We start from the raw sequence: 26,583 nt of genomic DNA, 5'->3' as shown, positions 1-26,583 counted from the left end.
TTAATGGTGCGACCCCCAACCGGTCATAAGTCGAGGACTACTCAACTGGTGCAGCACCGTTTGCAGAATGGGACTTTTGGCAGGCTCAGCAGGACAGAGACAGCTGGACAATTCCTATTGGCTTTCAAAAGCCAATAGAATAAAAGGGAGTAGCATAGCTAAGGAAAAGGGGGGAAAATGGTGGACTGCGTTGTTTGGCGACCCCCATGAAATGGTCGTTCGACCTCAAATGGGGTCCCGACCCACAGGTTGAGAACCACTGATCTAGCAGCTTAAAACTGCAGGATACAAAAGCTCTAAGATTCAAGTTTAGCACATTAACAATGCTAATCATTTAGCTGGAGTATTTAAGTTAATTTGACAATAGACAAACTGCAACTTTGTTATATTCCTAAACCCCTCAGCAATGTGTGATATTTATTAGACTGGCTGGTAGACACACTGTGTACCAGAGGTAGGATATTTAATTGAAAAATTAAGTTCTGACCATCCATATGGAACAAGAAACTCTCAGAACTGGCACTCTCTCCATTGGAGCTAGATTATACCGTATCACCTTTCCATTTTCCAGTTCTACTCTGTTATCAAATAGCCTAGTGAGCCTTCCTTTTTTTTAGTATCACAAAGCTGATTTGGAAGTATATTTTGGACTTTTGTCTTGATGAGTCAACCAGTCTCTTTTTAACTATAAGACTCTGCTTGTAGGTCATGTTCCCTTTAATATTGAAAAAAAAACAGGTCAGAGTATAAATTCAATAAACAAACACAGATTGTCCAGATTAGATGTCAACCAATTCTCAACAGCTGTTAATCAGCATGGCTGATGGTGAAGAATGGTAAGAACTACAGTCTAACATTTGGAGAGTCTTGCATGCCCACCTCTGAGATCAGGTTTGAAGCATTAGTATTGGATTAGAATACCCAAAAGACATGTGTAATAAGAATATCTTTCAGTAACAGAAGCTAATTCCCCAAGTGCACACCTTCTCAATAATATTAAGCACCCATTGGTAACATTAACATAAATCCATTACAACCTATTATACATGGGCAGCTTTTGAAAAACATTAAACATATAGCAATTAAATAACTGACCATAATTAGTTGCTTGAAATTTTATCTTCTTAAAAGGCAATTCTATTAGTTTTCAAAGTGATAAGGAGGAGTTATAATGATAGCTTTAAGTCATACATGACTTAAGGACTGCATAAGCTTAGAATTGCTCAATCATTAAATTACAAAGATAAGAGCAATTAAGCAAAGTATCTTTACTGAGATTACTTCTCTAAAATTTGATGAACTTGGGTACCACACTAAAATTTTCATTACTTTTCTTTGTTGTTGCTGCTGCAGCTATTGCATTTTTCTTTTTTACCATTTCTACAACCTCAGACATTTTAACTTTACAAATTATTTAAAACGTCATTATTGAGGGTTTTTTCCCAAGCCTCTATGTAAACGTTTAATTGTAACATTAGCAAGATATATATTGCTAAATATGATTTAATGGTACTGTCACTACATTCCTAATTATTCTTAAATACAGCAGAGAGCAATGCTAATCTAATTCCAATCACATGGTCAGTTACTTACATGCATCATTTTTAAAGGCTTATCCATGCAAAAAAAGGGCTCAGGATTAAAAGTTTTAACATTATAAACATTATCTGTTGATAAATATGCAGACAAATATACATTTATAGACGCATAGGATCAATTCTACAGTCAGAATTATAATGCCTAGCAGACAACTTATCTTTGGAGATGGTTCCTACTTTTCTACTTCCAAGTAGCACATGGAGAATATAATTTCATAAGATTTGCAATGATTTTATAGATGTATAATTATTAATAATATGCAAAATATTATGAATGTGAGCCATATCACATTTAAAACCTTTTTAAAAAAACATTCTTTTTTAAAAACAATTAAATTGACTTTGTATTGTGAAACAATTTAAAATGAGGTGGTTTGAATTTGAAACATTTTGCATTCCATTAGCCCTTCCCTTTTTGACATTTTTTCTGTTAGATAAGAATTCAAAATGTCAGTTTATGAAAAATATAGTTGTAGTATATAGTTTTGGCTCTACTGGTATTTGCATTCAATATTATTTAAACACTGATTTTAAACAGGGGGGAAATAAAACCACACTGGATAAAGCACATAAAATATATTACATATATTTTGAAATGCATATATTAGCCTTTCAAAGTTTTATTTTTGATGAGGATATTCTTTCCCCCCCATTCCATGCAATCGACTGGAATACTGATCAAATAATAAACATTAATATTCTAGTACTTACCCATTGGCCAGTTGTCATATACATGTTTTGCAATATCTGCTGCTGAATCATTTGGTGAGAACAAGAACTCTTTCGTTTTTCCACTTACCAAAATGAGGCGCAAATTTATCTGCAGAAAAAAGTAAAATATCAGGAAGATCTGTTCTAAAGTATAGAAGTATTTTTTAATATAAGTTTCTAAAGTATTCATTGAAGATGAATTACATAAGAATACATGTACTATATTCAGAAAAAAAGAAAAAACAGGCTTGTGTTTATGATAATGAAACAGGATTGTAGGTATACATAAAAAGTGATATCCCTACTTTTTTTCTTTTTTAATTTATGCTACATAATGCAATAATATGTTTACATATTGACAAAAAGAAGGAGACAATTGTAACAAAAACTATCCAGGGTGATTAGAAACTACTGACTATTTCTTTTAGAAAACAAAATCAGAAAAACTGTAACAATAGTCTAAAATGCTGAGACTTACTGATTTTAGGACACAGAACAGATAATATCAAAACATGAAATATAATTTTACAATACAGAAAACCCATTATATAACATTAGATTATTCATTAAGACCAATTATTTTAACAATTTAGTTTAAATGACTAGTTATTTAACATGTCAAATGCATCCTTTATGCTCAAAAAAAATATCAATTTGATTGAAATTTATCACACAACACTGATGTTTATAGGCAAAGAAAATCCAATTTAATCCCATGGTTAGCCATGTAGAAAAAGATACATATCAAAGGACTGCTGGCATGAGGTTATAGTTCCCATGGACTGATAAAAATGTGTTTGGCCAAAGCATCATAATCTTGATTACTGTGGTTTGAATCAAATTCTATAGGACATGGAAAAGTAAAACTTGAAGTAAGACCACAAAGACAGGTGCTCTGTAAGAAACTGAAATGTGGGTGAAAAAGAAAGAAGCCACTCAACAAATATCGGAAAAAATGAAAATTGGTCATAAAATTCATGTCTGTTGTCTTTATTCTAATGGCTGAAGTATAGGAAATAAATAAAATGAGGCCTAATATGATTTAATAGTAGAAATGTGATGATAATTATAACACTATAGTAATTAAAGAATACATTTGTTCAAACGAAACATAAATAAAAGGGAAAAGTTACACTGATGGTTAAAATTATCCATTCATGCTCAGAAATCCAAATTAATAAATCTGACAACAGTATACAGAGCATTCAGATTAAAATAAGAGAAAGAGGAAAAAGAAGTTCAATATTGTTGTTGATGTCTACTATTATTTGCATAGCCAAGTAGAGGAAGTGGATCAGTCCTTGCAAAAGCAAATTGCATATCTTTAAAAGATGCATGAAGTTGCAGTGATGGAAAACTTTAATTACCCTGACATCTAGTGGAGAACAACCACTGTGAAGCAACGTCTTTCCAGGAAATTCCAGACTTATCTTGCTGACAGTTTTCTCCTTCACAGGCACCAGAGATCAGTTATTTTATGCTTGACTTAATACTAATCAATAAAGAACACTTAGTTGAGGAAGCAGGAGAAACAATAGGATAACTCTGTGTGATATAATGGAAAATTAAAACTGAATTCTACTTTAGAATAAACTGTAGATTTTAATAAAATCAGAGCCATGCTAATGCTAAGTAAGTCCCATGATAGAAAAAAAAATTATGGGAAAATGAGCTCAAAATGAACTATCAAAGATTACAAAAATTTCAGTCAGAAGAAAAAAATGAAGGACAGCAGAAGTGGCTACCCAAATCTTAGGAATAATCTGAAAATAAAAAAATATACAGGGCCAGGTCACAAAAGAAGTATAGACAGGTAGGTTCAGAAAACTGTGGAGATAATATTAGGAAAGCAAAATCTCAGAATCCACCGAGGTTAGTGAAGAATCTTAAGAATAAAATCATCTTTAAGATTCAAAATAAAAGGGAAAGTAGTAGTATACCAGCTGTTCAATTAAGAGGATAACAATCTAATATAACATATAACAAAGGAAGAAGAAAGGTACTCAACCCCAACTAAGTTTCAGCAACAACAAAAATGTGTCTCACTGAAAAATTAGAGAAAGCAGGATGAAGGGGCAAAGTTTAAGCCTGAGAAAAATGATCAGGGAACAACTCTCTACTTTGAATTAGTTTAATTTCCAAAATTTGTAACAAAAAAGCTGACATAGAGCTATTGTAGAAGAAGACTGATTTTTTTTGTTAATCAATTTAGCAGCCTTCAAAAAAGAACAAATGAAAAAAAATGTATCTTTTTCTACATGACTAACCATGGGATTAAATTGGATTTTCTTTGCCTATAAACATCAGTGTTGTATGACAAATTTCAATCAAGTTGATATTTGTTTTTGAGCATAAAGGACGCATTTGACATGTTAAATAACTAGAACCTAACCCTGACCTGGTCTGGTTAACTACAACTATTTCCTCCAAGATCCTGAGAAAACCTTCCATCAACCTGCTACTTGGTTCTGAAGGCACTGAGGATTAAAACTAAAGCTCTAAATCAGTGGTTCTCAACCTTTTTAATGCCGTGACCCCCAACCGGTCGTAAGTCGAGGACTACCCAACCAGTCGTAAGTCGAGGACTACCCAACCGGTCGTACGTCAAGGACTTTCCCTGCCTGGGAGTACCGCGCATGCGTGGTGCCGCCCCCTGTGCCGGCCGAGGCCTAGCTGGCAAGGGGCAGCGACGACGCAGGGCGACCACCAGCTGGGCCACCAGCTGGCCCAGCCCAGGCAGGTAAGGCACCTGCCGGGCCCCATGCACAGCAGCAACCCTCCCTGCGCCCACCACTGCCCCGCTAGCCTTATCTTGGCTACTGCCCATTCGGGGTGGCGGCAGGCAGGCCCAGGCGCTCCTGGGCAGCCACGGCAAGCGGCAGCGATGGCGCAGGGCGACCACTGGCTGGGCCACCAGCTGGCCCAGCCCAAGGCAGGTAAGGCACCCGCCGAGCCCCACGCGCGCCAGAAACCCTCCCTGCACTCGCCGGCCTCCCACCTCCCACCCCTGGCCCTCTTTTACTTATTTTTAGTACTTGCTCAGCAGGGAGGGAAGCTTTCCTTGCAGCACCGTTTGCAGACTGGAGCTTTTGGCGGTCTCAGCAGGGCAGAGACAGCCTGGACAATTCCTACTGGCTTTTGAAAGCCAATAGAATTAGACTCTATTCAAGAGAGTCTATTCTATTGGCTTTTGAAAGCCAATAGATTCTATTGGCTTTCAAACGCCAATAGAATAGAGTCTCTTGAATAGTCTATTCTATTGGCTTTCAAAAGCCAATAGAATAAGAGGGAGTAGCACAGCAAAAGAAAAGGGGGGAAAATGGCGGACAGCCTTGTTTGGCGACCCCCGTGAAATGGTCGTTCAACACCAAATGGGGTCGCGACCCACAGGTTGAGAACCGCTGCTCTAAATGTATAGCTGAAATATTTACAGATTTTTATATCCAAATTATTCAGTAACTTCCCTTATCTTTATAGCTAAATCTCATTTCACTGGCTTTGTCTAAGTGGAAAAGTTAAACATTATAAATCGTTAATAGAAGCACAATAAGTTTGTTTAAATATATAAGGTTGTAAGTCTAAAAAATGATGAAAGCCCCTGATATAATATTCCATGTAATTAGGATTGTCAATAGACTGCAAGCTATACAAAATGGTGCTAAACAAATAAACTAAATAATTCTTCTAGATCAGGAAAAAATTAAAGCCAATCTGACATTTTTCAAAATCAATCTTCCCTATCCAAACGAATACTTTTGATTATTGGATTATTAGGAATTTGTCACGGCTCATATAAATGTACTGTATTGCATCATTATTTTGTTTAGCCAGTTCATTTTAATCTATACATCCTGAGAAAATATACTACCCGAGCCTTTGTAAGTAGACAATTACTGTCATAGGCACAGTGTATTCATGGAGGAACAATGACATTAAGAAAAAATACAGGAAAGACGTGATCACAGGTTAGGTTTAATGAGTTACTGACGAAATCAAAATTAGCTGAGTCTGCGCAACATACTAAACTATATAATATGGCTTAAAAACTACAATGACAGAGTCAAACAATGCATTACACTAAAACCAAATTTTTTTTTTCATACACTTCAGCCTTGCCATTTATACCAGGTACTACTTATAATATTTTTTTTAATAACGTAAACTTATATTGTACAAAAATCATTTAACAGAAAGATCTATTTGGATTTTTATGGTTGCATTATCTAGACTTTTACCTTATAATCTCATTTTAAATGGCATCCTCCCCCAGCTTTCTGGTTTGGTCACTTTATCTATGAAAATAATTTTGAAGAAAAGCCCAAGAATTAATTGGGGAGACTTCTGCATTAAACAGAAGGCAAGTACTATAAATTGGGATATAGTAAAGTGCTAGGTTTGAATGAGACCATGTTTAAGTCCCATCTCATTTACAAAGCTCACTGATTTTGAACTAGTTACTATTTCTCAGCCCAACCAATCAAATGGATCTGTTCTTATGGCTATAAAATGTGCCATTTTGAATTCTTCAGAATAAAAAACAGGTATGCATGTATGATATAAATAAATATAGCAGCATCATGTTATGACTTAACTCCTTTAAGTGACACGAACCTACGCTGCCAACCACAAATAAAGGTGGTTGGTTGCCACTACTGGAAATGTATTTTTGTGGGAAATTAGTTTTTCCCTCTGTTCATGAAATCATTCTGGCTGAATGCAAATAATTGCATTCCTATAGTATTTTTACTGATTAACATATAATGCCCCCAACATAAACACAGTAATAGATTTTGTAAGAAAAATAGTGAAAAGTAATCATAAGTTTAAAAAGATAAATTTTACAATAAAGTAGAAGACATCCCCCGCTTCAGATATCATGTTTAATGTTCAAATGCAAGATATTGGGAAGGAGTGAAGGAAAGATAGAGGCAATCTACAGTCCACATTATGGAGAATGTGCTTTTGCATAGCAGACACATTTCTAATTTTCTTTTGAAAGATTTGGAACGCCCAAATTTCATAAGCTATCTGAATCTAAGTAACCTAAATTATACTGGCCATATTCCATGAAGATACAGACACAGTATTATACTAAAAAAAATGCAAACATTTTCATGTGGAAATGAGAATTAGATTTTAGTGAAGTCAAAATATTAGCTAATTATTTATGTTGTTCTGGGAAGCAATCTGAGGAATACCCAAGCTAGGAGCAAAATGTTCCAGGCAATTGGCTGCTTGTTACTAGCATCTTGTTTACTTAAATTCATAATCCTATGTGTACTTTACTGTATTTAATCAACAGTTATTCTCATGCAAGTATAAAGTATGGCATTTTACAATATATGCTGACATCTTTTTAACTACTAAAGCATAAACATGATAATTCAATTCAAACTTGAATTGCCAATTCGAAGTCCTGGTTTTAAAAAAAAAACTCCTAATTTTGAAGCATTCTTAGCTCTAGTTTTAGGCTACAATGTTATCTGTGGTTAAGAATAAACATAAAATTGAAAGTTTTCTGTTAATTACACAAACATGCTGTTGTATATTTAATTCCAACCAAAGTCAGCAAAATAATTTTTTGTGTCTTCTATTTATATTCTATACCTAACCTTGAGTTTGGTCATTTAGTAAGATACAGGGGCAGAGTGTCTAAGACAGGGGTTCTCAACCTTGGCAACTTTAAGACTTGTGGACTTCAACTCCCAGAATTCCTCAGCCTGCTTTGCTGGCTGAGGAATTCTGGGAGTTGAAGTCCACAAGTCTTAAAGTTGCCAAGGTTGAGAACCCCTGGTCTATGGAGATTCTCAGTCATCCAGATCATGGTTGCCCCAAAGATCCTTTTTCAAAAGGCAACTGATTTTCATTGTTTTTTCTTGAAGACTTCTCAACCAAGAAGCATCCTCAGTTCTGACAGAACCCTGGGGAATGGAAGAATTTACATTCCTTGCAGTCATCTGATTGTTAGCACTTTTAAGGTAGGTCATTATCTCTCTGAGAGTTGATGAGGCCCCTTGGAGGTTTATCTGTTCCCGCAGGGTCACCTGAATCAGAATACAAATAGTTATGGAACCTTCTGGAAACTGCTGAAAGGACTGTGTTATAAACAGGAGATGGGTGATACAATTTCTTTTAAAAAATATTGAGCAGTCAAGGATCATAGTGTTTAAGGAAGTGATACAACGTCATCACACTGTACATGTGGGAAGATGCGGTACTTGAAAAAATGGTTCATTTTTTCATTTTTAAATTTCCTTTTTCAATATATTAAACTAATCATCTGCACAGACTTTTTGAGTTTTTTGGCCATTGAAAATCAGTGAGAAATCTTACCTCTTTTATTTATAGATTACCTGCCAGAACAGAACAATTTCAGGAGGCTCTAAGACAGGCATGTCAAACTCACGACATCACGTGATGTTGCACGACATATCGGGACTTTTTTCCCATTGCCGGCAATAGGTTGGGTACGGTTTTGGCGTGACGCATCCGGCTCACAGGCCGGCAGTTTGACATGCCTGCTCTAAGAAGTATAAAACACAGGACTTAAGAGAATCACATGTAGACTTCAGGCGGTTGAAAAGATATTTTGCCGTTCAGTTCATTCTGTGTTTCTCCTATACTGCCAATATTTTGTGATTCATTCCTGGCATTACAGTATCTACTCTGGGGCCAGATGCACACTTCTATATCCAAAATGATTTGGCTGTTACAAGGACAGAAGTTGATATCCCTCACCTTCAGATCATGTCTCATCTGCCTCTAAAAAAATCCAGAATATTTGACCACCTGTGTCTATTGGGCCTTCAACGACTCAGTCAGATCTAATGGTGGTTATGAGATAAACTCCTGAGCTGTTTCAGCCCTATTTCCAAGAGTAGGTGGATTGAAATTTCCCAGAATGATCAGACTACAAAACTCCAGAGCAATTCAATAGCAGTATAAAGCAATCATACCTATATCCCAATGGGCATTACTTTGAGAGCAGGACCTCCCAGATCTCAGTGGTACACACAAGGTTTGCCTCTCATCCATGAGTTGTGCATGAAGGAGGACTTCTTATAGGCAACTGTCAACCCTCCCAGGTAAACTATACAGGAAAGATGACTAGATGAACTAATTGTATTTTACTGTAAGTACAATAAACATTAACAAAATTTTACAAGTCTGAAAGTATAAATGTGCCGCCACCATTTTTAACTGCTAGTCCTTCCTAAGTTCTTTCTCTGACTGTTAGGCCACTGGGGGCTCCTGCTTCTCTTGCAGATTGTTTCCTAGACAGCATCTCTTTCTGTCATTCCCCAAATTCATCCACACATTCCATTATACCAACAAACAACAACCAGAAACCTGGTCTACTGAGACTCTGGTGACCTAGTACCAGAATGAGCATAAAGGAACTTGCTGTAAGATACCAAACCATCTTTCCCCAAAAGCAATTGGACTTTTGCTGTTATCATCTCTCTCTCTCTCTCTCTCTCTCTCTCTCTCTCTCTCTCTCTCTCTCTCTCTCTCTCTATTTTTTACCACTCCTCAGACCCCTATCAATCTCTAAAGACCCACTTTTAGAAATTGCTCGAATTCACATGAACATTTATGCACAATGCAAGGCATTGGTGAGTAGCATTTGTAACAAGCAGTATCCTGTTAATAAAATTTTATTACTTTCAAATATTGTTATCACAAGAAAAGAATCTGCTGAGTGAAAGTACGGTTTGCCTCATTACTGTGCATGTCTGAAGGACCTGATTCTACTTCAGCAGAAATAGTAGCTCAGACATGAATGAAACAAAAAACAATTAAGTTCTCTCTCAATAGTTTTGTAAGTATTCAAACATATGTATGTTTAAGATAAAAGACTGAGTTGATCAATTCCCTGGAATAATACTGTAATAATGATCTTTGACACAGCTTTTTCACAGCTGTGCATAAAGCACTGTAACCTTCTTGCCTTCCATGCATGATTCATTAACTACTGCATCACAAAAACAAACACCTTTAAACATAGTTAATTCACTGGGACATCAATCTCTGTTTTGCAACAAACATGCAGAATTGTTTTATTGCTAATTAGCAAATATCAACGCCTTAAATGAACACAATATAATTTAGTCAGGTAGTTACGAGGCCAATAATGTCATTCAGGAACCTTAATCCTGGGCATCCATATTGAGATCGAGTGTTCCATCCTCTACACCAAACCGATCTTTCTCATATAGAATAGGGAGTTATGTATTTGGAACCAATCATCATAAAACAGTTACTGAACAACCACTTCTGGACAGAAAAAACAAAATTAATCCTTGAAGGATGCTAATTTTGAAATTAACATATAAACACAACTATATAACTGAGCAAAGCCAATTAAACTATGACAATAAACATGTACTAAGAATGCAATTACACCTTATAAAGGATAAAACTAAGATCAGAGGAATGCAATTGTTATGCTAGAACTACAAGCACTACTAAAGTTATGCTTTCTAAAGTGCTGTCTGAAATAACTATCCAAAAATAAAAAGGAGGAAACTTAGGAACAAGGTTTTTCTAAGAAAAATTAACACTTTTTTACTCTGTGGAATTAGTTGTCCCCTTATGAAAGAAAGAGAAAGAACTAAAAGTATTATCAAATTGAGGCATTCAATCAAATAAAACACTGCCATCTCCCTTCTCATACAAGTATTTGCAAGGATACTTAGTTTAGTCCGAGGAGGCATGATGGCTCAGCGGTTAAAGACACTGAGCTTGTCAGCTGGAGAGTTGACAGACTGGGTTCAAGACCCGAGCTCCATGCAACGGGGTGAGCTCTTGTTATTTGCCCCAGCTCCTGCCCACCTAACAGGTCTTATTTTCAGGGGGTGTCTTATTTTTTTCCTGACACCTGTCTCGCCTCGTGGCAGCGGCACAGCCCCATCCACTAGGAGCCCGGTGCCACTGCCATGAAGTGAGGCAGGTGGGGGAGAGCTGCCCCATGCACTTTGCACCCACTTAGCGCAGGACTGCCACAGCCAGGTCTCCCATGTCCTAACACCTGTTACAGCACTGTCTCACTTCTTCTGTGGCCGCTTGCGGCAAGATGCCATGTGGCGCATCATGTTGGTGCCACTGCTGCCACGAGCAACACCAGAATCCCTCAGGATGGCCTTGCCAATGCCAGCTGCACGCTATTTAACTCTAAGTGCCTAGACCGGAGCCTCGGCAGATTTAAAGGAGACTGCCTCGCGCTTGCAGCTCTGAGGGGGAAGCAGCAGCAGTGGAGTGCTCCTCTCATCACCTAGCCTGCCCCGTTGCAGCTGCTATCCCCACCTGGATCCTCCACCTCCTTACCAGCCTGAGGTTCCAGTTTTGGTGTTTAGGTTTAAGTAGCATGCAGCTGGCGCTGGTGGGGCTGTCCTGGGGCAATTCTGCTGTTGCTGCTGCTGCTGGGCTGGCCTGGGCTGCGCCCTGACGCTGTCTCCCAAGCTCCACCTTCGCCTGCTACCCAGGATTTCTCATGCGTTTTCAGCTGGCTTGGGAAGCAGCGGTGGCAGAGCGCTCCATCCTGGGGGGAGGATTCTGCTGTTGCTGCTGGGTGTAGGCATGGCCAGCACAAGCACATTGGCTGGCTTGGGAGGCTCTGGGGCATGGCCCAGGCCGGCCCAGCAGTAGTAGCAAAGATTTTGTTGATAAATATTTTTGCATTTTATTGTCCTTTAAAAAAATTATGAGATAACAAAATAAAATTACTAATGGATCTCTGTGAAAGCACTAGGTTTAGAAAGTTGTTTTAAAGCAATGTTTCCTTATGGGGTGGCATTGTCCCAAACAGAACCAGTGTACAAACTGGGGTTTTCCTGGACTCATGACTCCTATTTAAAGAGCAGTGGCAGCTGTGGCCAGGAGGGCCTTTGCAAAACTGTGTTGAATGGTTGCACCAATTCCTGGTCCAGGAATGTGACCCCAGGGCCATTCTGTGAGCTGCACTGGCAGCTAGTATGCTTCCAGGCTCAATTCAAGATCCCAGAAGTGACCTATAAAACGTTACATGGCATGGGACCAGGTAATCTGAGGGACTGCCTTTCCTCAGTTACATCTTCCATCACATCAGGTGTAGCAGGAAAGCCATATTAAAGATCCTTCCCTCCAAAGAATGTCATCTGGAGCGATCCAGGAAGAGAACTTTTTCTGGTGTGTACCCTTTAAAGTATCATTACCCCCAAATTTTGACCCCGATGGCCTTTAGGAAGGCCCTGAAGACCATTGTGCTCTCTTCTAGAAGTAGACTTTTTATTATGAACATTTTATTATGAAAATGTTGAATGTGATGTAGTGAAGGGCTTTGCTGCTGATTACGGTTAGTTTTGTTATAATATGGTTTATTAAGGGATTTTATGTCTGTATATTTAATTTAGTTGTTTTTAACTGTGAACCGCCTAGATTCACTCAGGTGAGATGGGTATACAAATCAAATCAATAAATAATGGTTCTTTTATGCTAGTATTTTAACACAGTACTATAATGTTTCCTCAAAAATATGTATATATTCACCTATCTCATTCTGCTAAAACTATTTCTTACATTTTTTATTTTCCTTCCAAATTACTCTTAATACTGGGAAGCAAGGAGAGAGAATGGTGACACAGAAGTAAGACTGTGATTTCTGTCAACTACTAAGCTATGTATACCAGTCTCACAACAATGTAACTCTTCTCAGACAGAGTAGAACTTGTTTTACAACATTTTTTCCTACCCTCTCTCCTTGACCTTATTTTTTACTTGCATTCCTGGTCAGCTGCATAGGTACATATGCAGTCACCAGACTTCTTTAAAAAATATAACTTGGAACAGCAGCAATACTTCACTTCTGTAACGGCAATACTCACAGTTTACATATAAAATATATACAACATCATTTTTTGTTAAGCGTTCTACAGTGTACTAAACTGTAGCACTTCATTCTGTTCTAACACAGCAGACATTATCTTGTATTCAATGACAAGTGCCATATTATATAATAATTTTTAGAGTGCCAACATCACAGGGATTGGATGGTATAAACATCAACATCAAAAAAAAAATTCTACCACGACAAATGTCCTATCCCACCAATAAATGGTCAACTAACATAATATATGAAAAAGATTGTCATTCAATACCATCCGGTATCATACATCAAAAGCCTACTTACAAAGGAATGTTTAAGTGTTTCTCTGAACACCAAGAGTAAAGGGACCAAGCACATTTTTGGGGACAGCAGAATGTTGAGGCAGTAACGTCATCTGGCTTAAGCATGCCTTAGTACTTGTTTGCTGGATTGGAATTTTGAGGAAGTCCCCTGCAGGTGACCAGATAAGATGAATATATTCATCCTGACAAATCAGTCCTAATGTAGCCTCGCACCATGCCAAGTTGCTTTTTCATTTCATTTTTCAAGTAAAGCTTTAGGTGTGAAAATCAGCAATTTGTACCCAGAAACCTATTAATAACAGCAACCCTTAAAACATGCATTATTCTACAGTAGAGGGTGTTGTCTGCTAGCTATTCTGTACCGATTATAGTTTGTAAAACACACTGCACATCAACCAAGCTGTAATATAGACATAACCATTGTTGCCAACATCTCCAGATTCAGATACTGTAGAACTATATCTACACACCAACCAAAGTTAAGCATTTCTTGCACCCACCAACCCCACTTGCTAGTCATAAAGAAATCACAATTCCAGGAGGCTCTGATGTCACAGGCCTGCTCTTTTGGGGAGCATGACACCACCTAGAGCTAATACCAGAACCAATATGAACAGCAACTTTGTTTTCCTTAGATTTAATCTGAGTTCAGCTTGTTTTCTACTAACACTAAAATTAAAAAATCAGGCATGGCTATGCCTTTGCATAGTTAGAGACTTCAGTATAGCTACTACCAAAAACCTAGAAGAATTTAAATGCAAAAGCAGCAAGACTCCAGAAGGCTCAAATTTGTTTGAAAGACAAGATAGCCTGAACTGCTTGTTGATAATTGTTTTATGCAGGTATGTCTGTGAAATTATTTGCAGAAATAACATTTGCCATGTAAATTCAATAGAGTTTAGAAGTCACAATAGTACTTAGAAGCTTCTTCCTTATTAACATATCAGGAAAGAACTAGCAAAGATGGAACACATATAGTCACACTTTTCCCATTGGTGAACCCAAAAAAAACACAAACATTATTGAAAGACTATGTTCATGCCTCAATGTATTTGACATAATTTGCTAAATCATTAGTAGAACATCTCTCAATAGCACACTATTAACAGAAACTCCATAGCTGAAGCAAATTCTCAAAGAACCCAAGGCGATATCTGATTATGTCACTGTTGGTATTTTCTTCTTCCAATACCAATTGGCACTGTTCAAACTAACATCTGCATACAAGTACAGTATCATAAGCATTACTGTCTTTTTAAAAAGTCAATCTTCTAATTTACTTGTATTGCCAATTATTTTCTTAATCATGGTATTTCTATTTAGGAAATAGCAGCAGTTCTGCAACTACAGAGGCTTAATCACATTTTTGACAGTAGCGTATTTGTACATTTAGGGTCTGGCCAACAAAAACAGGAACAGAAACTTGTATCCGACAATTTACAGCAACAGCAATTATGACAGAGATGGAAAATTCAGACTCAGGTCTTGAAAGAGTTATATGGCACAAAGGGTCAGAAGGATATTTTCTTAATTGGGGCAACTATTCAAATTGATAAACAAGAAATTTACATATCAGTTGACAGAATGTAGTGTCATAAAGCTGACACTTAGATAAAGTACTAAAGACTCTCACATGTCAAATTCATCTCCTGTGACTTTCCTGACATTCAGCTGGTCAGAATACAGATCTGCAGGCAAACATGGGCATGCCTCAATATGCCCATATAACACCTCTGTTTTACAAGCTGCACTGGATATGATTCAAGGTGTTGGCCATTACCTATAAACCTCTACATGGCATAAGTCCTAGTTGAGAGACTATCTGTCTTCCATAGTATCTACCCTACTGGTTCAATCAGGCAGAATTGGTACACTCCAGGTTCCATTGATGAAGCAATTCCACTTACTGGCACCCTGGAAGTGTGCCTTATCTCTAGTAGTACCTGCCTTATGGGTTGACGCTCCTCCTGAAATTTGAACAGTTTCCACCCTACTGGGATTTTGAAGGACCTTAAAGACCTGGTTTTTCCAGTCCTCTGGAGAGATAATTGATGTCCCTTTCTTCCTTTTTGGTCCCCTCTGCCATTTTGTTCCTTTGTCTTATGCTTTCAGTATTGTTTTGTTTATTAAATGCTTTAACAATTGTAAATAGCCCAGAATTTCTGGGAGTTGGATAGCATATACATTTAGTAAATTACTATTTCTACTACTATATTATGATTATTACAAAAATTGTTTGCTTTTGTTTCTTCCAAGTTGTTTTTACAACTTCTCACCTAGCCTATAGCTGTGGGATGAAGTCTAGAGAATCTCTTATCCAGGAATTAATCAAATTCAGCCATGCTTTTTCTCTCAAGATTATCCAGAGTAACTTAGATCAGGGGTCTCCAACCCCCGGTCCGTGGACCAGCACTGGTCTGCGGCATGCCAGCAACCGGTCTGCACAAACAAGCAAAGCCCCATTTGCAGGATGCAGGCAGCACACAAAACCACGCACTCTCTGGTCCATGGTAAAACCGTTCTCCAGGGAATCAGTCCCTAGTGCCCAAAAAGTTAGGAACCTCTGACTTAGATGCTTCAACTATAGTCTTAAAAGGAGTTGAAATATTAATGTTCTGGGTTATATCACTATGTAACAGATGCGTCTAATCTGTAACAAGCATATCTTTGGTCATCACAAAACATGTTGTGAAATTAAATGGATTCTTGGTTTGAATTCACAGAATTTCTTAACTTTCAAATACATTTCCTTACGCTTTAGCTATATTCATAATATGAGTTACAAAAATATTTCAAAGTTTATGATGAAATCATACTTTTTAAATTCATTTCACCTGGAATTAGTAAACAGTGAAATATATCAAAACCTTAACTATTATTTAATTGCACTGAATTACTTTAACATCAATTCAACTAATCCAATTATTTCAATTTATACGGCCACCCATCTCAAATACATATTTTATAACAATTAAAAATTACATAAAAGAACAAAAAGCAATACAGTAGAAAACACATTAAAAACATACATCAGAATCAACATCGAAATATAAGAAATCAACAGCAATCAATTAACACTCTATACATTCTACCACATATCTACAGAATCATGTCTTATGAAAAACCTATAGCATGGATCCAATCTAATCTCTGGGGAGATAAAGTTTCAAAGAGAGAGTGCCATGACAGAAAAAACTCTCATCCAGGGCTCCACCAGATAATATTTCCTGACAAAAGTATGCCTCTTTTGCCAGACCTAATGGGACAGGTAGATATAATCAGAGATGAGGTCCCTTAAATAGACGAATCCCATGCAAAAGTTTGCTCTGCCACAACAGTATTTGCCAAGAAAATAACATGGGACATATCTATTTAGTCATCAGAAATGAAATTGAAATGAAGAAAGACTTCATTTTAACTTAAGTTTTATTACTTAATATATTTCTATCTCCTTAGATAAACTCAGAAGATTAATTTATGAAAAAGTAGCATAAATAGTTTGGATTGCTAAAATACATTTCAAGCTCATCCATAAGTGGAGGAGCCACTATTACAAATATTTCATATGACTGACTTACTTCGTTCATTGGTTCTTCTCCAGTAATGATTCTATAAAATTAAGGTGTGGACTATGAAGAAAATCTAGAGATATCTTTACTAATATATATTTTAGCTGAAGTTGTCTGACATACAATTTCTGTTTATTTTCAAATAATTATAATGTTGAGACTGTAAATTCCATGCTCGTGGGTTTCATTCATTAGACAATATGAGAAACAATATATACCATATATCAGTGATGGCAAACTTTTTAGAGACCGAGTGCCCCAAAACCACCCCGCCCCCACCCTGCCCACCTGCCCGCAGGGCCACCCACCACCTCCACGGCCCATGGCAGATCGCCCAGGCGGCCCAGCAGCACCATGGTGGCCACACCCTCTACCCGCGCCCTGCAGCATCATCTGTGCATGACGGAGCATGAGGGCAAAGCCTTGTCCCCACTACCCGGCTGCCATGTCCTTGGCAGTGCTGCTCTGCGCGGGCGGCACCCAGAGGAACTTTCCTTCAGGAGGGCTGCTGGTGAGGAGGAGGTCGTGGGGGAGGCAGGGCTGGAGTGATGGCATGCGTGCTCACAGAGAGGGCTCTGAGTGCCACCTCTGGCACGTGTGCCATAGGTTCACCACCACTGCCATATATCCATATAGCAATTGATCATGTTCTCATTCAGTTATGAAGATGCCAGCATTTCTATTCACAGAATATATTTCTTTAGTTCCACATATTTTTACATTTTAAGAAAACTATTATTTTTCGTGGAATGTTGACAATATTATTTTAGTGTCTGGAAATATACTTAGGCAAAGAAAATGTAGCTATCTTGGTACATAAGTACCATAATGAAGGTCCCTTAACACAAAACTGAAACAATCCATTAGACTTATTATGCCTTAGTCTTTAACAATTTTCCTTCATCAGCTATACACAAGCTTGGCATGTATGGAATGTGTTGAAAACCTGATTATATTAATCAGGAAATGATGGAGAACATTGTGTTAATACTTTTAACTAAACTATTTAAAAGCTACATTATGCAGTTGAAGTAGTCAGACAAATGAACACATAAAATTTTCAACATAATGAAGGTATTTTAAACATATTTAGTGCAAAATCAATTACTGTAGTTTCATAATAAAGAAAAAAATATTTATAGGTGATCCACGTTTAATGACCGCTTGTTCAGCAACCATTACATGATAGTTACAAGTGGTCCTTGGAATTCTGGCCATTATAGTGTCTCCATGGTCACAATCTGAATATTTGGTTCATGATTAGAACAAGCCATGGTCACATGATCATAATTTCAGATATTCCCTGCTTGCTTTCTACAGCTAACAGTAAAGCTGGCAGGAAATCAGAAGTAGAGAAGTTGTTGCGGTGAGGACCTTGCACATTGACAGCAATCAGGACTGCCAGAAGTGTCATCACAAAGCAATTCACATGATGTCACATTTTACTACCACATAGCTCCGGTCCCAATTGTTGTCATAAACTGAGAACTATCTATAATCCCTCCATCCCTATTTATTGAACTTTGAATGCAATGGACACAATTTTCATCCAGACATTATTACAATATACAAAATAAAAATAATCCACTGCATCTGAAGAAATTTAGAGAAAGTACTTAAAAGTAGATTATTTTGTTATATTTATGTGTCATGTGTCAATTTATGTTACCATTTACATAATGGCATTGTTAAAGATTAAATAATTGGAAATGCTTTCAGATTTAATTGACATTTGTGAGTAGTGGTACCTCCTCATCTCACTATTTTGTTAAGACAAAATGTTACTCTAATTAGAGTAGTAGTAGTAGAGTAGTAACTTTAGAATAGGTAAAATCAGCTGCTAGTTTTTTAAAAAACACACACACAACAACCCTATAAGATGGGTTGGGCTACTAGTCTTAATTGCCCTGGTTACAAGATCTTCAACAGCTTCCATTTCCATGATATCATGGTTATTAGTATGTTGGCATTAACATACCACACTTTACCTCAATGCTCCTAACAAGATTAATGTTCAAGTCTCATATATAGACCTGGAAAACTAAAAAAGTACAATTGCTATTTTGCAAAATGTATTCTGTAAACAAACATAGTTAACATAAGAAAAACAATAACATTTTATAGAAATAGTTTTTGAATATAAGAATAGTTTTTGAATATATGTTTTTGAGTATAAGTCCCACAGAATGAAATACAGAAACTAGACCCAAATAAATATAATTCTTGAAGCAATCAGCTTAAGAACTAATTGTTTCAGTAAGAACTGCTCATATTGTTTTTTTTTAATAATTTAAATTACAATAGGCAATGACTATTAATTCCAAATCATGTCTGGACAATTCCTAAGCATTCCATAGCTTTAAACTGGTAATTTTAAGAACCAATTATGTGCAAACTGCTACATAGTTGCAAATATATATAGCCACTGATTTACTTTATATAAAGCCCATCCTGCACACTCAGATATAACAGAGCAAAAGATAATAATCAGAATAAAATTTTAGTATATTTTAATGAATGTTCATTAACAGTGAAGCATTTTAAGTTCCATATTTCAATTATAACACTTAGGAATATGGAAAAAAACATGTACAATTTCATGTACAGAACAGTTGATTTTGACTGGCTTATACCCAATATAAAACATGTGTTTTTGGTCTGGATATGGAATGAAGCAGGACCGTTTTGTTCCAGATACAGAGTAAAGCACTGTTTGTTCCAGGCTGAAGAGTTTCAGTGGAAGAAATGGGGGGGGGGGAATGCCAAAGCTGAGAGTTTTACTTAGTGATGGCAGCTGAGAGAGGGCAGGAGAGGAAAAGATACCAGAAAGGATAAGGGTGAGCAGGAGGGCCTATGGGAACTAAGACCAATCAGGAGTGGGTGCATAGGTCATCTGGAAAAAAATAAAGAGAGGTACAAGGTATCCTTGTTTCGGAAGGAGGGGAGAAAGGAGCAAAGTGGACACCAGCTTTGCCCTATCCACTCTACAAAAATCACACTGGGATTGCTGTAGGACTGGTTTCAGCTGAAGAACAGAACAAAAACATTCCAAATTTTGTTTCTGCCAACAGCAACCAATCCATAATGGTTCATCAAAATATCCAGAATATGCGGGCTATGCTCTAGGTTTGAAACAAAACACATTTTACATTCTATACACACTAAGACATTATATAGGAAGATATTATATACGATTTAATTATCCTACTAACTAGTGCTCCTCATAAAATAATAGATGTCCATTCAGAATTAAATTCCAGCAAAATACAATGTCAAAAATTCCAAATTGATAACATTGAGAGTTTACTGCTGTATATTTTATTATCTTATTATAGGGGGTATTTTTTCAAAACCATCACATACTTTCAAGAAGCATTTAGAAAAAATGTATACTATAATGAAAGAGAAGATGCCCTAGTGCAGTGGTTCTCAACCTGTGGGTCAGGACCCCATTTGGGGTCGAACGACCATTTCACGGGGGTCGCCAAACAAGGCTGTCCGCCATTTTTCCCCCTTTTCTTTGGCCACGCCCTTGGCACCCGGTGATGTATAAGTGGTTGGGGGTCACCACAACATGGGGAACTGTATTATGGGGTCACGGCATTAGAAAGGTTGAGAACCACTGCCCTAGTGTTACAATGAAAATCAAATAAAAACAATTTGAAGTTGAAATCAACATTGTTTTCTGTCCTTTTTCTCCAATACTTTGCTCAGCCACTTTAAGCAAAAGTTTGAAGCTATGGTTCAACCTTCATTATAGTAGCGGTCACAAATTACTGTATTCCTGCTATGGAAAGCCCAAAACAATCTACAAAGCATGAACTGCAGTTTTGAAAGCTGAGATTTGTATGTGTATACGTAGCAGATACAGAAAACTAATGTCCCAAAGCAATTCCATTTATTTTTAACATAATCACAAGTAGTAAAAAAAAAAATACTGTATGCTTTAAATATGAAAACCAAAAATATTTCTTTAGTGCCAAAAATGAATCAAGTTAATTATATATTAAAGTTTAGAAATAATTCAGAGAGACATGTTTATTCATAAGAATACCTGCAGGTGGTACCTCTCTAAAGTATATGATTTTGCTTCCTTTTGTCCAGACTTTAAAATATACTCTGATCATTAATTCAGCACTTTTTTTGGCATGACATCTAATATGAAGTCAGAAAGACATGGCTCAAGAAAAGTTTCTAGAATGTTTTGTTGCAACCAATACATTGTATTAAATTATAGCCTTTTAGACCACTTGAGGTTATTAAATACTGTAATTGGATTCAAATAATAAAACTAACAGAAAAAAGGTACCAAAATGTTGATTAATTCAAATAAAATAAGCCTAATGAAAACATAATTTTGTTTCATTTATACTTGTGCTCAAGTTAAATCTCAAATGTTTATAAAAAAATTAAATACTAAAACAAAGCAGATGATTAATTCTACTACACTGAAAATAGGATGCTTCTTCTTTTCAGTTCTGCTATGGTAGGAAGAACCAGAGTCATACAGAACTGGGGAGATCCAAAATCAAGTTCACCCTCACCAAAAGAAATTGGGTAACTTTGGGCCAATTACTCATTCACAACTCAACCTATATCACAAGATCATTTATTTGTTGTAAGAATAAATGAAAATAAAATGAAGAGGAAACCCCGTGTAAGCAATCTTGAACTCCTGGAGAAAAGGCTGTGAATAAACTTAATAAATACTGAGTAGATTCTACCCACAAAAACTTATAATAATCTGGCCTTCCATATACAAAAACACTTCTTGCTGCAACACAAACCAATAGACATCCCCCCCCCTTTTTTTTTCTGGAAGTCAGTTCTTTGTATTTCTGGAAATAAAGTCAAAGGCAAACTTACCATATCAGATGGAACACTGCTAGACATCTTGATACTATGTTGTCGGTTTCAAGAAACAAAGGGAAAAAATGTAAAAGCCAGCCAAGACAACACAGGTACAGTAAAAGATCTTCCAGCTAACCAATCTTTGGTTTGTTCCTGGTAAGTTCTGTGCGTTTCTTCCTTCAGTAAAAGCACCTGACCCGCAGCAAGAAAACTGACAAAGAATCCAATTGGTATTAAAAGGCTGGATCAGAAACCACAGAGAAACTAGAGACAGCAATGGATTCTTGTCAACACCAGCATGAACACCAATTGTGCCAAATAGACCAAGCAAAAACATACAACAACAACATGAATTGTGTAGGAGCGCTTTTCTTCTTCTCTTCCTCTTCCTCTAGGGCCAATAATGAATGACGAAGATGATTCAGAGGATAGTTCTATATCCGAGTCACCTTCTCATTAAAAAGAAAGAAAGAAAAAAACAAGCGACAGAGGCACTCGATGAAGTAAAGCAACGACTGTCCTCTTTCCCTGAGGCCAAAGTTCTTGGGGGGTGGGGGGTGCTCTGGTCCGATTCTCAGTAAGTGAAAGTGGGGTGGGGGGATTTCCTCTCTCTTGGAAAGCTGTGCTTCCTACAGCATTTACAATGCTGAGTTAAGATATATGTATTAAAATAAGCCGGGAAAGAGAGAAAGGAAGGGACAAAGAAATGTTACCCTCCCCCCTCAAACTGCAGCAGCAGCAGCTCAAGGGGGGATTTAAACCGCAGCTGCCTCTCGCAGCAGGAGTAGCAACCCTCGCCGTCCCCTCCGCCTCAGGTCTCGGCTTTCATCGCCTCCGCCGGTCCGTTTCTCCGCTGCTCCTTCTCCGCTTCTTCTTCCTCCTCCTTCTCCGGGGTCTCCCTCAGCAGCAGACGGTTAACAGAAGCCCCCCGCAGTTGAGGCTGAGGAGCAGCTCCTTTTTTTCTCGCCAGCCAGAGAGCCCGTTGAAAGAAGGGCTGGGTACGGTTTTCTTCAGCGCAGTTTCTGCTCCTCGGCACCCTTTACCGCCTGCCGCCGCCGCTACTCCCGCAGCCGCCTCTTGTCATCTTCCCTTCCAGCCAACATGGCGTCTGCGCCGAGCGGAGAAAAGGGGACACAGCAGAGGGAAGACGGTCCCGATGCCCCCATCCCCCACTCCGCTTTGGCTCCGCCTCCAGATCGCTATTCGGTGACCGCGTCAAGTGCAGCACCGCCCACTCATTATAGACGTAAGCAGCGCACGCCGCTCGCGCGGCATCCTAGGAAGTGTAGTTTTGAAGCTTCGGAAGTGTGGAAACCTCGGCCGCCGTTTCATTGTGATGCAACTTTGGCTTTGACCGCTGTTTGCTGTTGTGGCAGCTCCGCTTCGACAGCCGTCGCTAAAGGCTTGGAAATTCCCTGCTGCTAAAGTCAAAAGTGCATTATATGACCGGAGTGAGATTCGATTTGACTGGTTTCAGTCATAGGACTAAACACATTTCTTTTCTCTCCCATCCGAAATCTGACACATACGTGCAAAAAAAGAGAAACGTTTCACTGACGCCCAGGGTCAAGGAGCTGCAGACCGAGACGATAACCCGTTTCAGGCAACCGGAAAAATCGAAATATTCGGGATTGATACCCGACTTCAGTATCAGTCTCAAACTTTGTGGGCAGAAGGTCATAAAAGTGAGAGATTCGTAATTACGCAACTCAGCCCGCCCTAAGAGAAGGTTGAGTGGGTCGTCAAATCCCAGTTAGTTGCCTGGAGTACGTGTTGAGTGTAAACAGCCATGCAACTATAGATAGCTTATCTTCATTTGTTTGTTTTTGGGGAAGGACCTTTGAGGGCATTTTAAAATGTTGTAATTGCTAAGTCTGCCGATTGACCAGATCCAAGCATTCAGTCTGATTTTAGTTTTTGACAAGAATGTCCTACAATTGTGGACAGCCTCTGTGGGTGCATGCTTCTGCCTTGGTTGTGAAATACTGTATATGCAGTCAACATGGCATGGCTGAAGAAACCATAATCCTCAAGAGATAGATGCCAAATTCTAAAAAAAACACACCTGTACAGACCTTAATTAAAAATACTTCATTACTAAAAAGCTAATCATCATCTGAACCTCCAGTGAGTCCTATCCTTTTTTACTGGTGGAGAGTCTTGTAAAATAGCATAATATCTATGAAGCACAATTAAGTGAAGCACAATAAAAGAAGATATGACTGTAGATGTCTAACTGCCTACCTATAACAAGAGCTGGTTTCACGTATTTCCCATAAGCACTTCCTAAATGAAGACAATCGTGTTGTTTAATTGGCCCAAGGGATCATATGATACATGGTTTCCATTTTCTGTTGTTGGAGAAAGATTCTTTCCAACTGTTTAGCCTACATGTAGCAGAACAATTGTTTAGTGTTCTCCGGGCAATGGAAACAGTAGAGTTTTCATTCTTTTACATTTATTACGATAGATACCAGGCACAAATAACAAAGACTTCCCAAATATGAATGATGTTACTATATGAAATAATGAATATGCCCTTTTTGCTTTTTTGAATACTCTTTTTTTAAAAAAGAAGGGTCAAAAATGAAGAATAGAGAAATTCTATAATGATAAAAGCCACATCAATATACATTAGTTTGTGGAAAGTATTAATGTTATATTGTATAGTAATAGATTACTGTTTAAGATATAAATCACAAATTATGTATTTTGTAACACTGCATATATAGCTTTAATTGTATGAGCTCACATATGTACTGTATATAAAATTAAACAAAAGGGAAACATCATCTGGTTGCTTTTAGAATCAGCAGGCAGTTCCTAGAGAATTATCTTTCTGGGTTTGTTTTGGTTTTGTAATTACACTATTAGCTTCTTATGAAATCTAGTAGAGCACTTAATAATAGCAGCTAATCTAATTTATTTTTACAGTTTAATTAGGGGCCGTGTTGATTCAAAATTGAAAGAAAAATATTGTCTGCAGAAACACAGCATGCTGGCTGCTGAATTCTGGGAGTTGAAGTCCACACAAAGTTGCCAAGTTTGAAAAGCACTGCCACAGCAAACACCTGAGTGTTATTATCAACCTGCACATGTTTTCTTCAATGAGAGAGAGAGACACATTTTATGAGATGGACAACTGTATAAATATGATTGATTCAGTCAATATTGTTTACTGCTATGTGCCAACAGTATCGCTCTGCCACAAAATACACACAAACTAAGTAAAAGGTGTTATAATGTTCACAAACCTCTACTAAACTGATACAACTAAGTGTGAGCCAAGACACACTTTGATACCTTCTGTGAGATCTCCATATAGGGCTCAAAGGGACATACGATGAAATGAGTGCCACACCTTAAAAATGAAAGTTCTGCTCCTTTTGTAGATTCTTTGTGACATTGCACAGGTGAAGAAGAGGGTGGGGAAACAACTTTCCCTTATACCACATAACCTATGGGCTTCTTGAAAGTATAGTCAAAAGGCGTGGTGGTACTGAGGTCATGGATCCTGGTATTTTTTAAATTAGCCATTTGAGTTATATTGGCTCAATAATTGTTGCACTCTGCTTTCCAATTTTACCCCATTGAAAGTTACAAACAACTGAACAGACATGAGAGTTCTAGATGTTCTATACACATCTATATCTTTATATCTCTATATCCCTATATTTTATATATAAAATATAAAAAAAACTCATTTTTACGACCCTGTAATCCCTTAATTCAGGTTAGAGTTGGGGCGACTGGATGGAGCTGAGTATTTACTGGCCAGATGCCCTTCCTGATGCCATGTGGAGTTAATAGCAAATATTTTTTCTTTATGCCCTAGGAGGGAAACAGCTATGACTACCTAAGATAGAGCTCTTAACCTTCCAAGTGAGAGATGAATGTCTTCACCACTAGGCCACCATTCTGCTCTATATAAAATATTAATATAATTTATATATTTCTTTAAACACTTTGAGTGTGAGAAGAATTTGGATCATAAATTGAATGAATTAATGAATACATAGATCTAATTTGATATTCTTCTATTTGGTGCCTTTCTTATATATACAGCAGGGGCCCCCAACTCTGAGGTTGTGGACTGGTACCTATCCACGTGCACAAGTGGCAGGCATGTGTGTGAAGCTTTATTTGCACATGGGTGGATTCGGTTGTGTGTGAAACCATCCCCTCCCCCACCGGCATCGCTGGCACCGCTGGTCTGTGGAGCCAAAAAGGTTGGGGACCACTGATATATTGTACCTGACACCCAGAATTCCCAGGTAGTAGAGAGACACAATCTCCACATAGCTGGAGAATGTCAGTTATCAGGATAGCAATTCTAGAAATCCAGAAGGGCAGTGAGACATTGCAATGCTCTGAATATTCATATCTTCTGTAATACAGTTGGAGTAGTTGAACTGATTGATACACAACCATGCAGGATACATTAGTATTAGCATAGATCTTTTTTTGTGAGGCTATCTTTTCGGGTATTGAAAAGAATACTGTTCTGGTTCAACTAGTCTTTCTCAACAGTTATTATCCTCCAATGATCTGGCACTCCAAACCCCTTCAGAAATAATGGTTTGGACAGACCATCAAGTAGTTATTTCAGTACCATAGGATACATTTCCTTTGGTTTGCTTGAGATTTCACTTAATTCAAAGTAAAGAAGTATACTCTGACCATGTTTC

The 26,583-nt window shown here is 37.7% G+C and overlaps 1 protein-coding gene across 1 annotated transcript in view; it reads right to left on the bottom strand.

The window, feature by feature from the left end:
• UBL3 (ubiquitin like 3) overlaps positions 1 to 23,076 on the bottom strand; it is a 33,471-nt gene extending 10,395 nt beyond the window's left edge. The window contains exons 1-2 of the mRNA XM_039323636.1: positions 21,911 to 23,076; positions 2,310 to 2,418 (exon numbers count right to left, since the gene is read on the bottom strand). Coding sequence (XP_039179570.1) covers positions 2,310 to 2,418; positions 21,911 to 21,937 — 136 coding nt within the window. The 5' untranslated portion in view covers positions 21,938 to 23,076. The remainder of the gene's footprint in view (positions 1 to 2,309; positions 2,419 to 21,910) is intronic.
• Between the last annotated feature and the right edge of the window lie 3,507 nt (positions 23,077 to 26,583).

This window comes from Crotalus tigris, unplaced genomic scaffold (genome assembly GCF_016545835.1).
Source record: "Crotalus tigris isolate CLP2741 ecotype Arizona unplaced genomic scaffold, ASM1654583v1 scf7180000024280.1573445, whole genome shotgun sequence".
NCBI classification, from domain to species: domain Eukaryota; kingdom Metazoa; phylum Chordata; class Lepidosauria; order Squamata; family Viperidae; genus Crotalus; species Crotalus tigris.
This window is presented reverse-complemented; position numbering and strand designations above follow the sequence as displayed.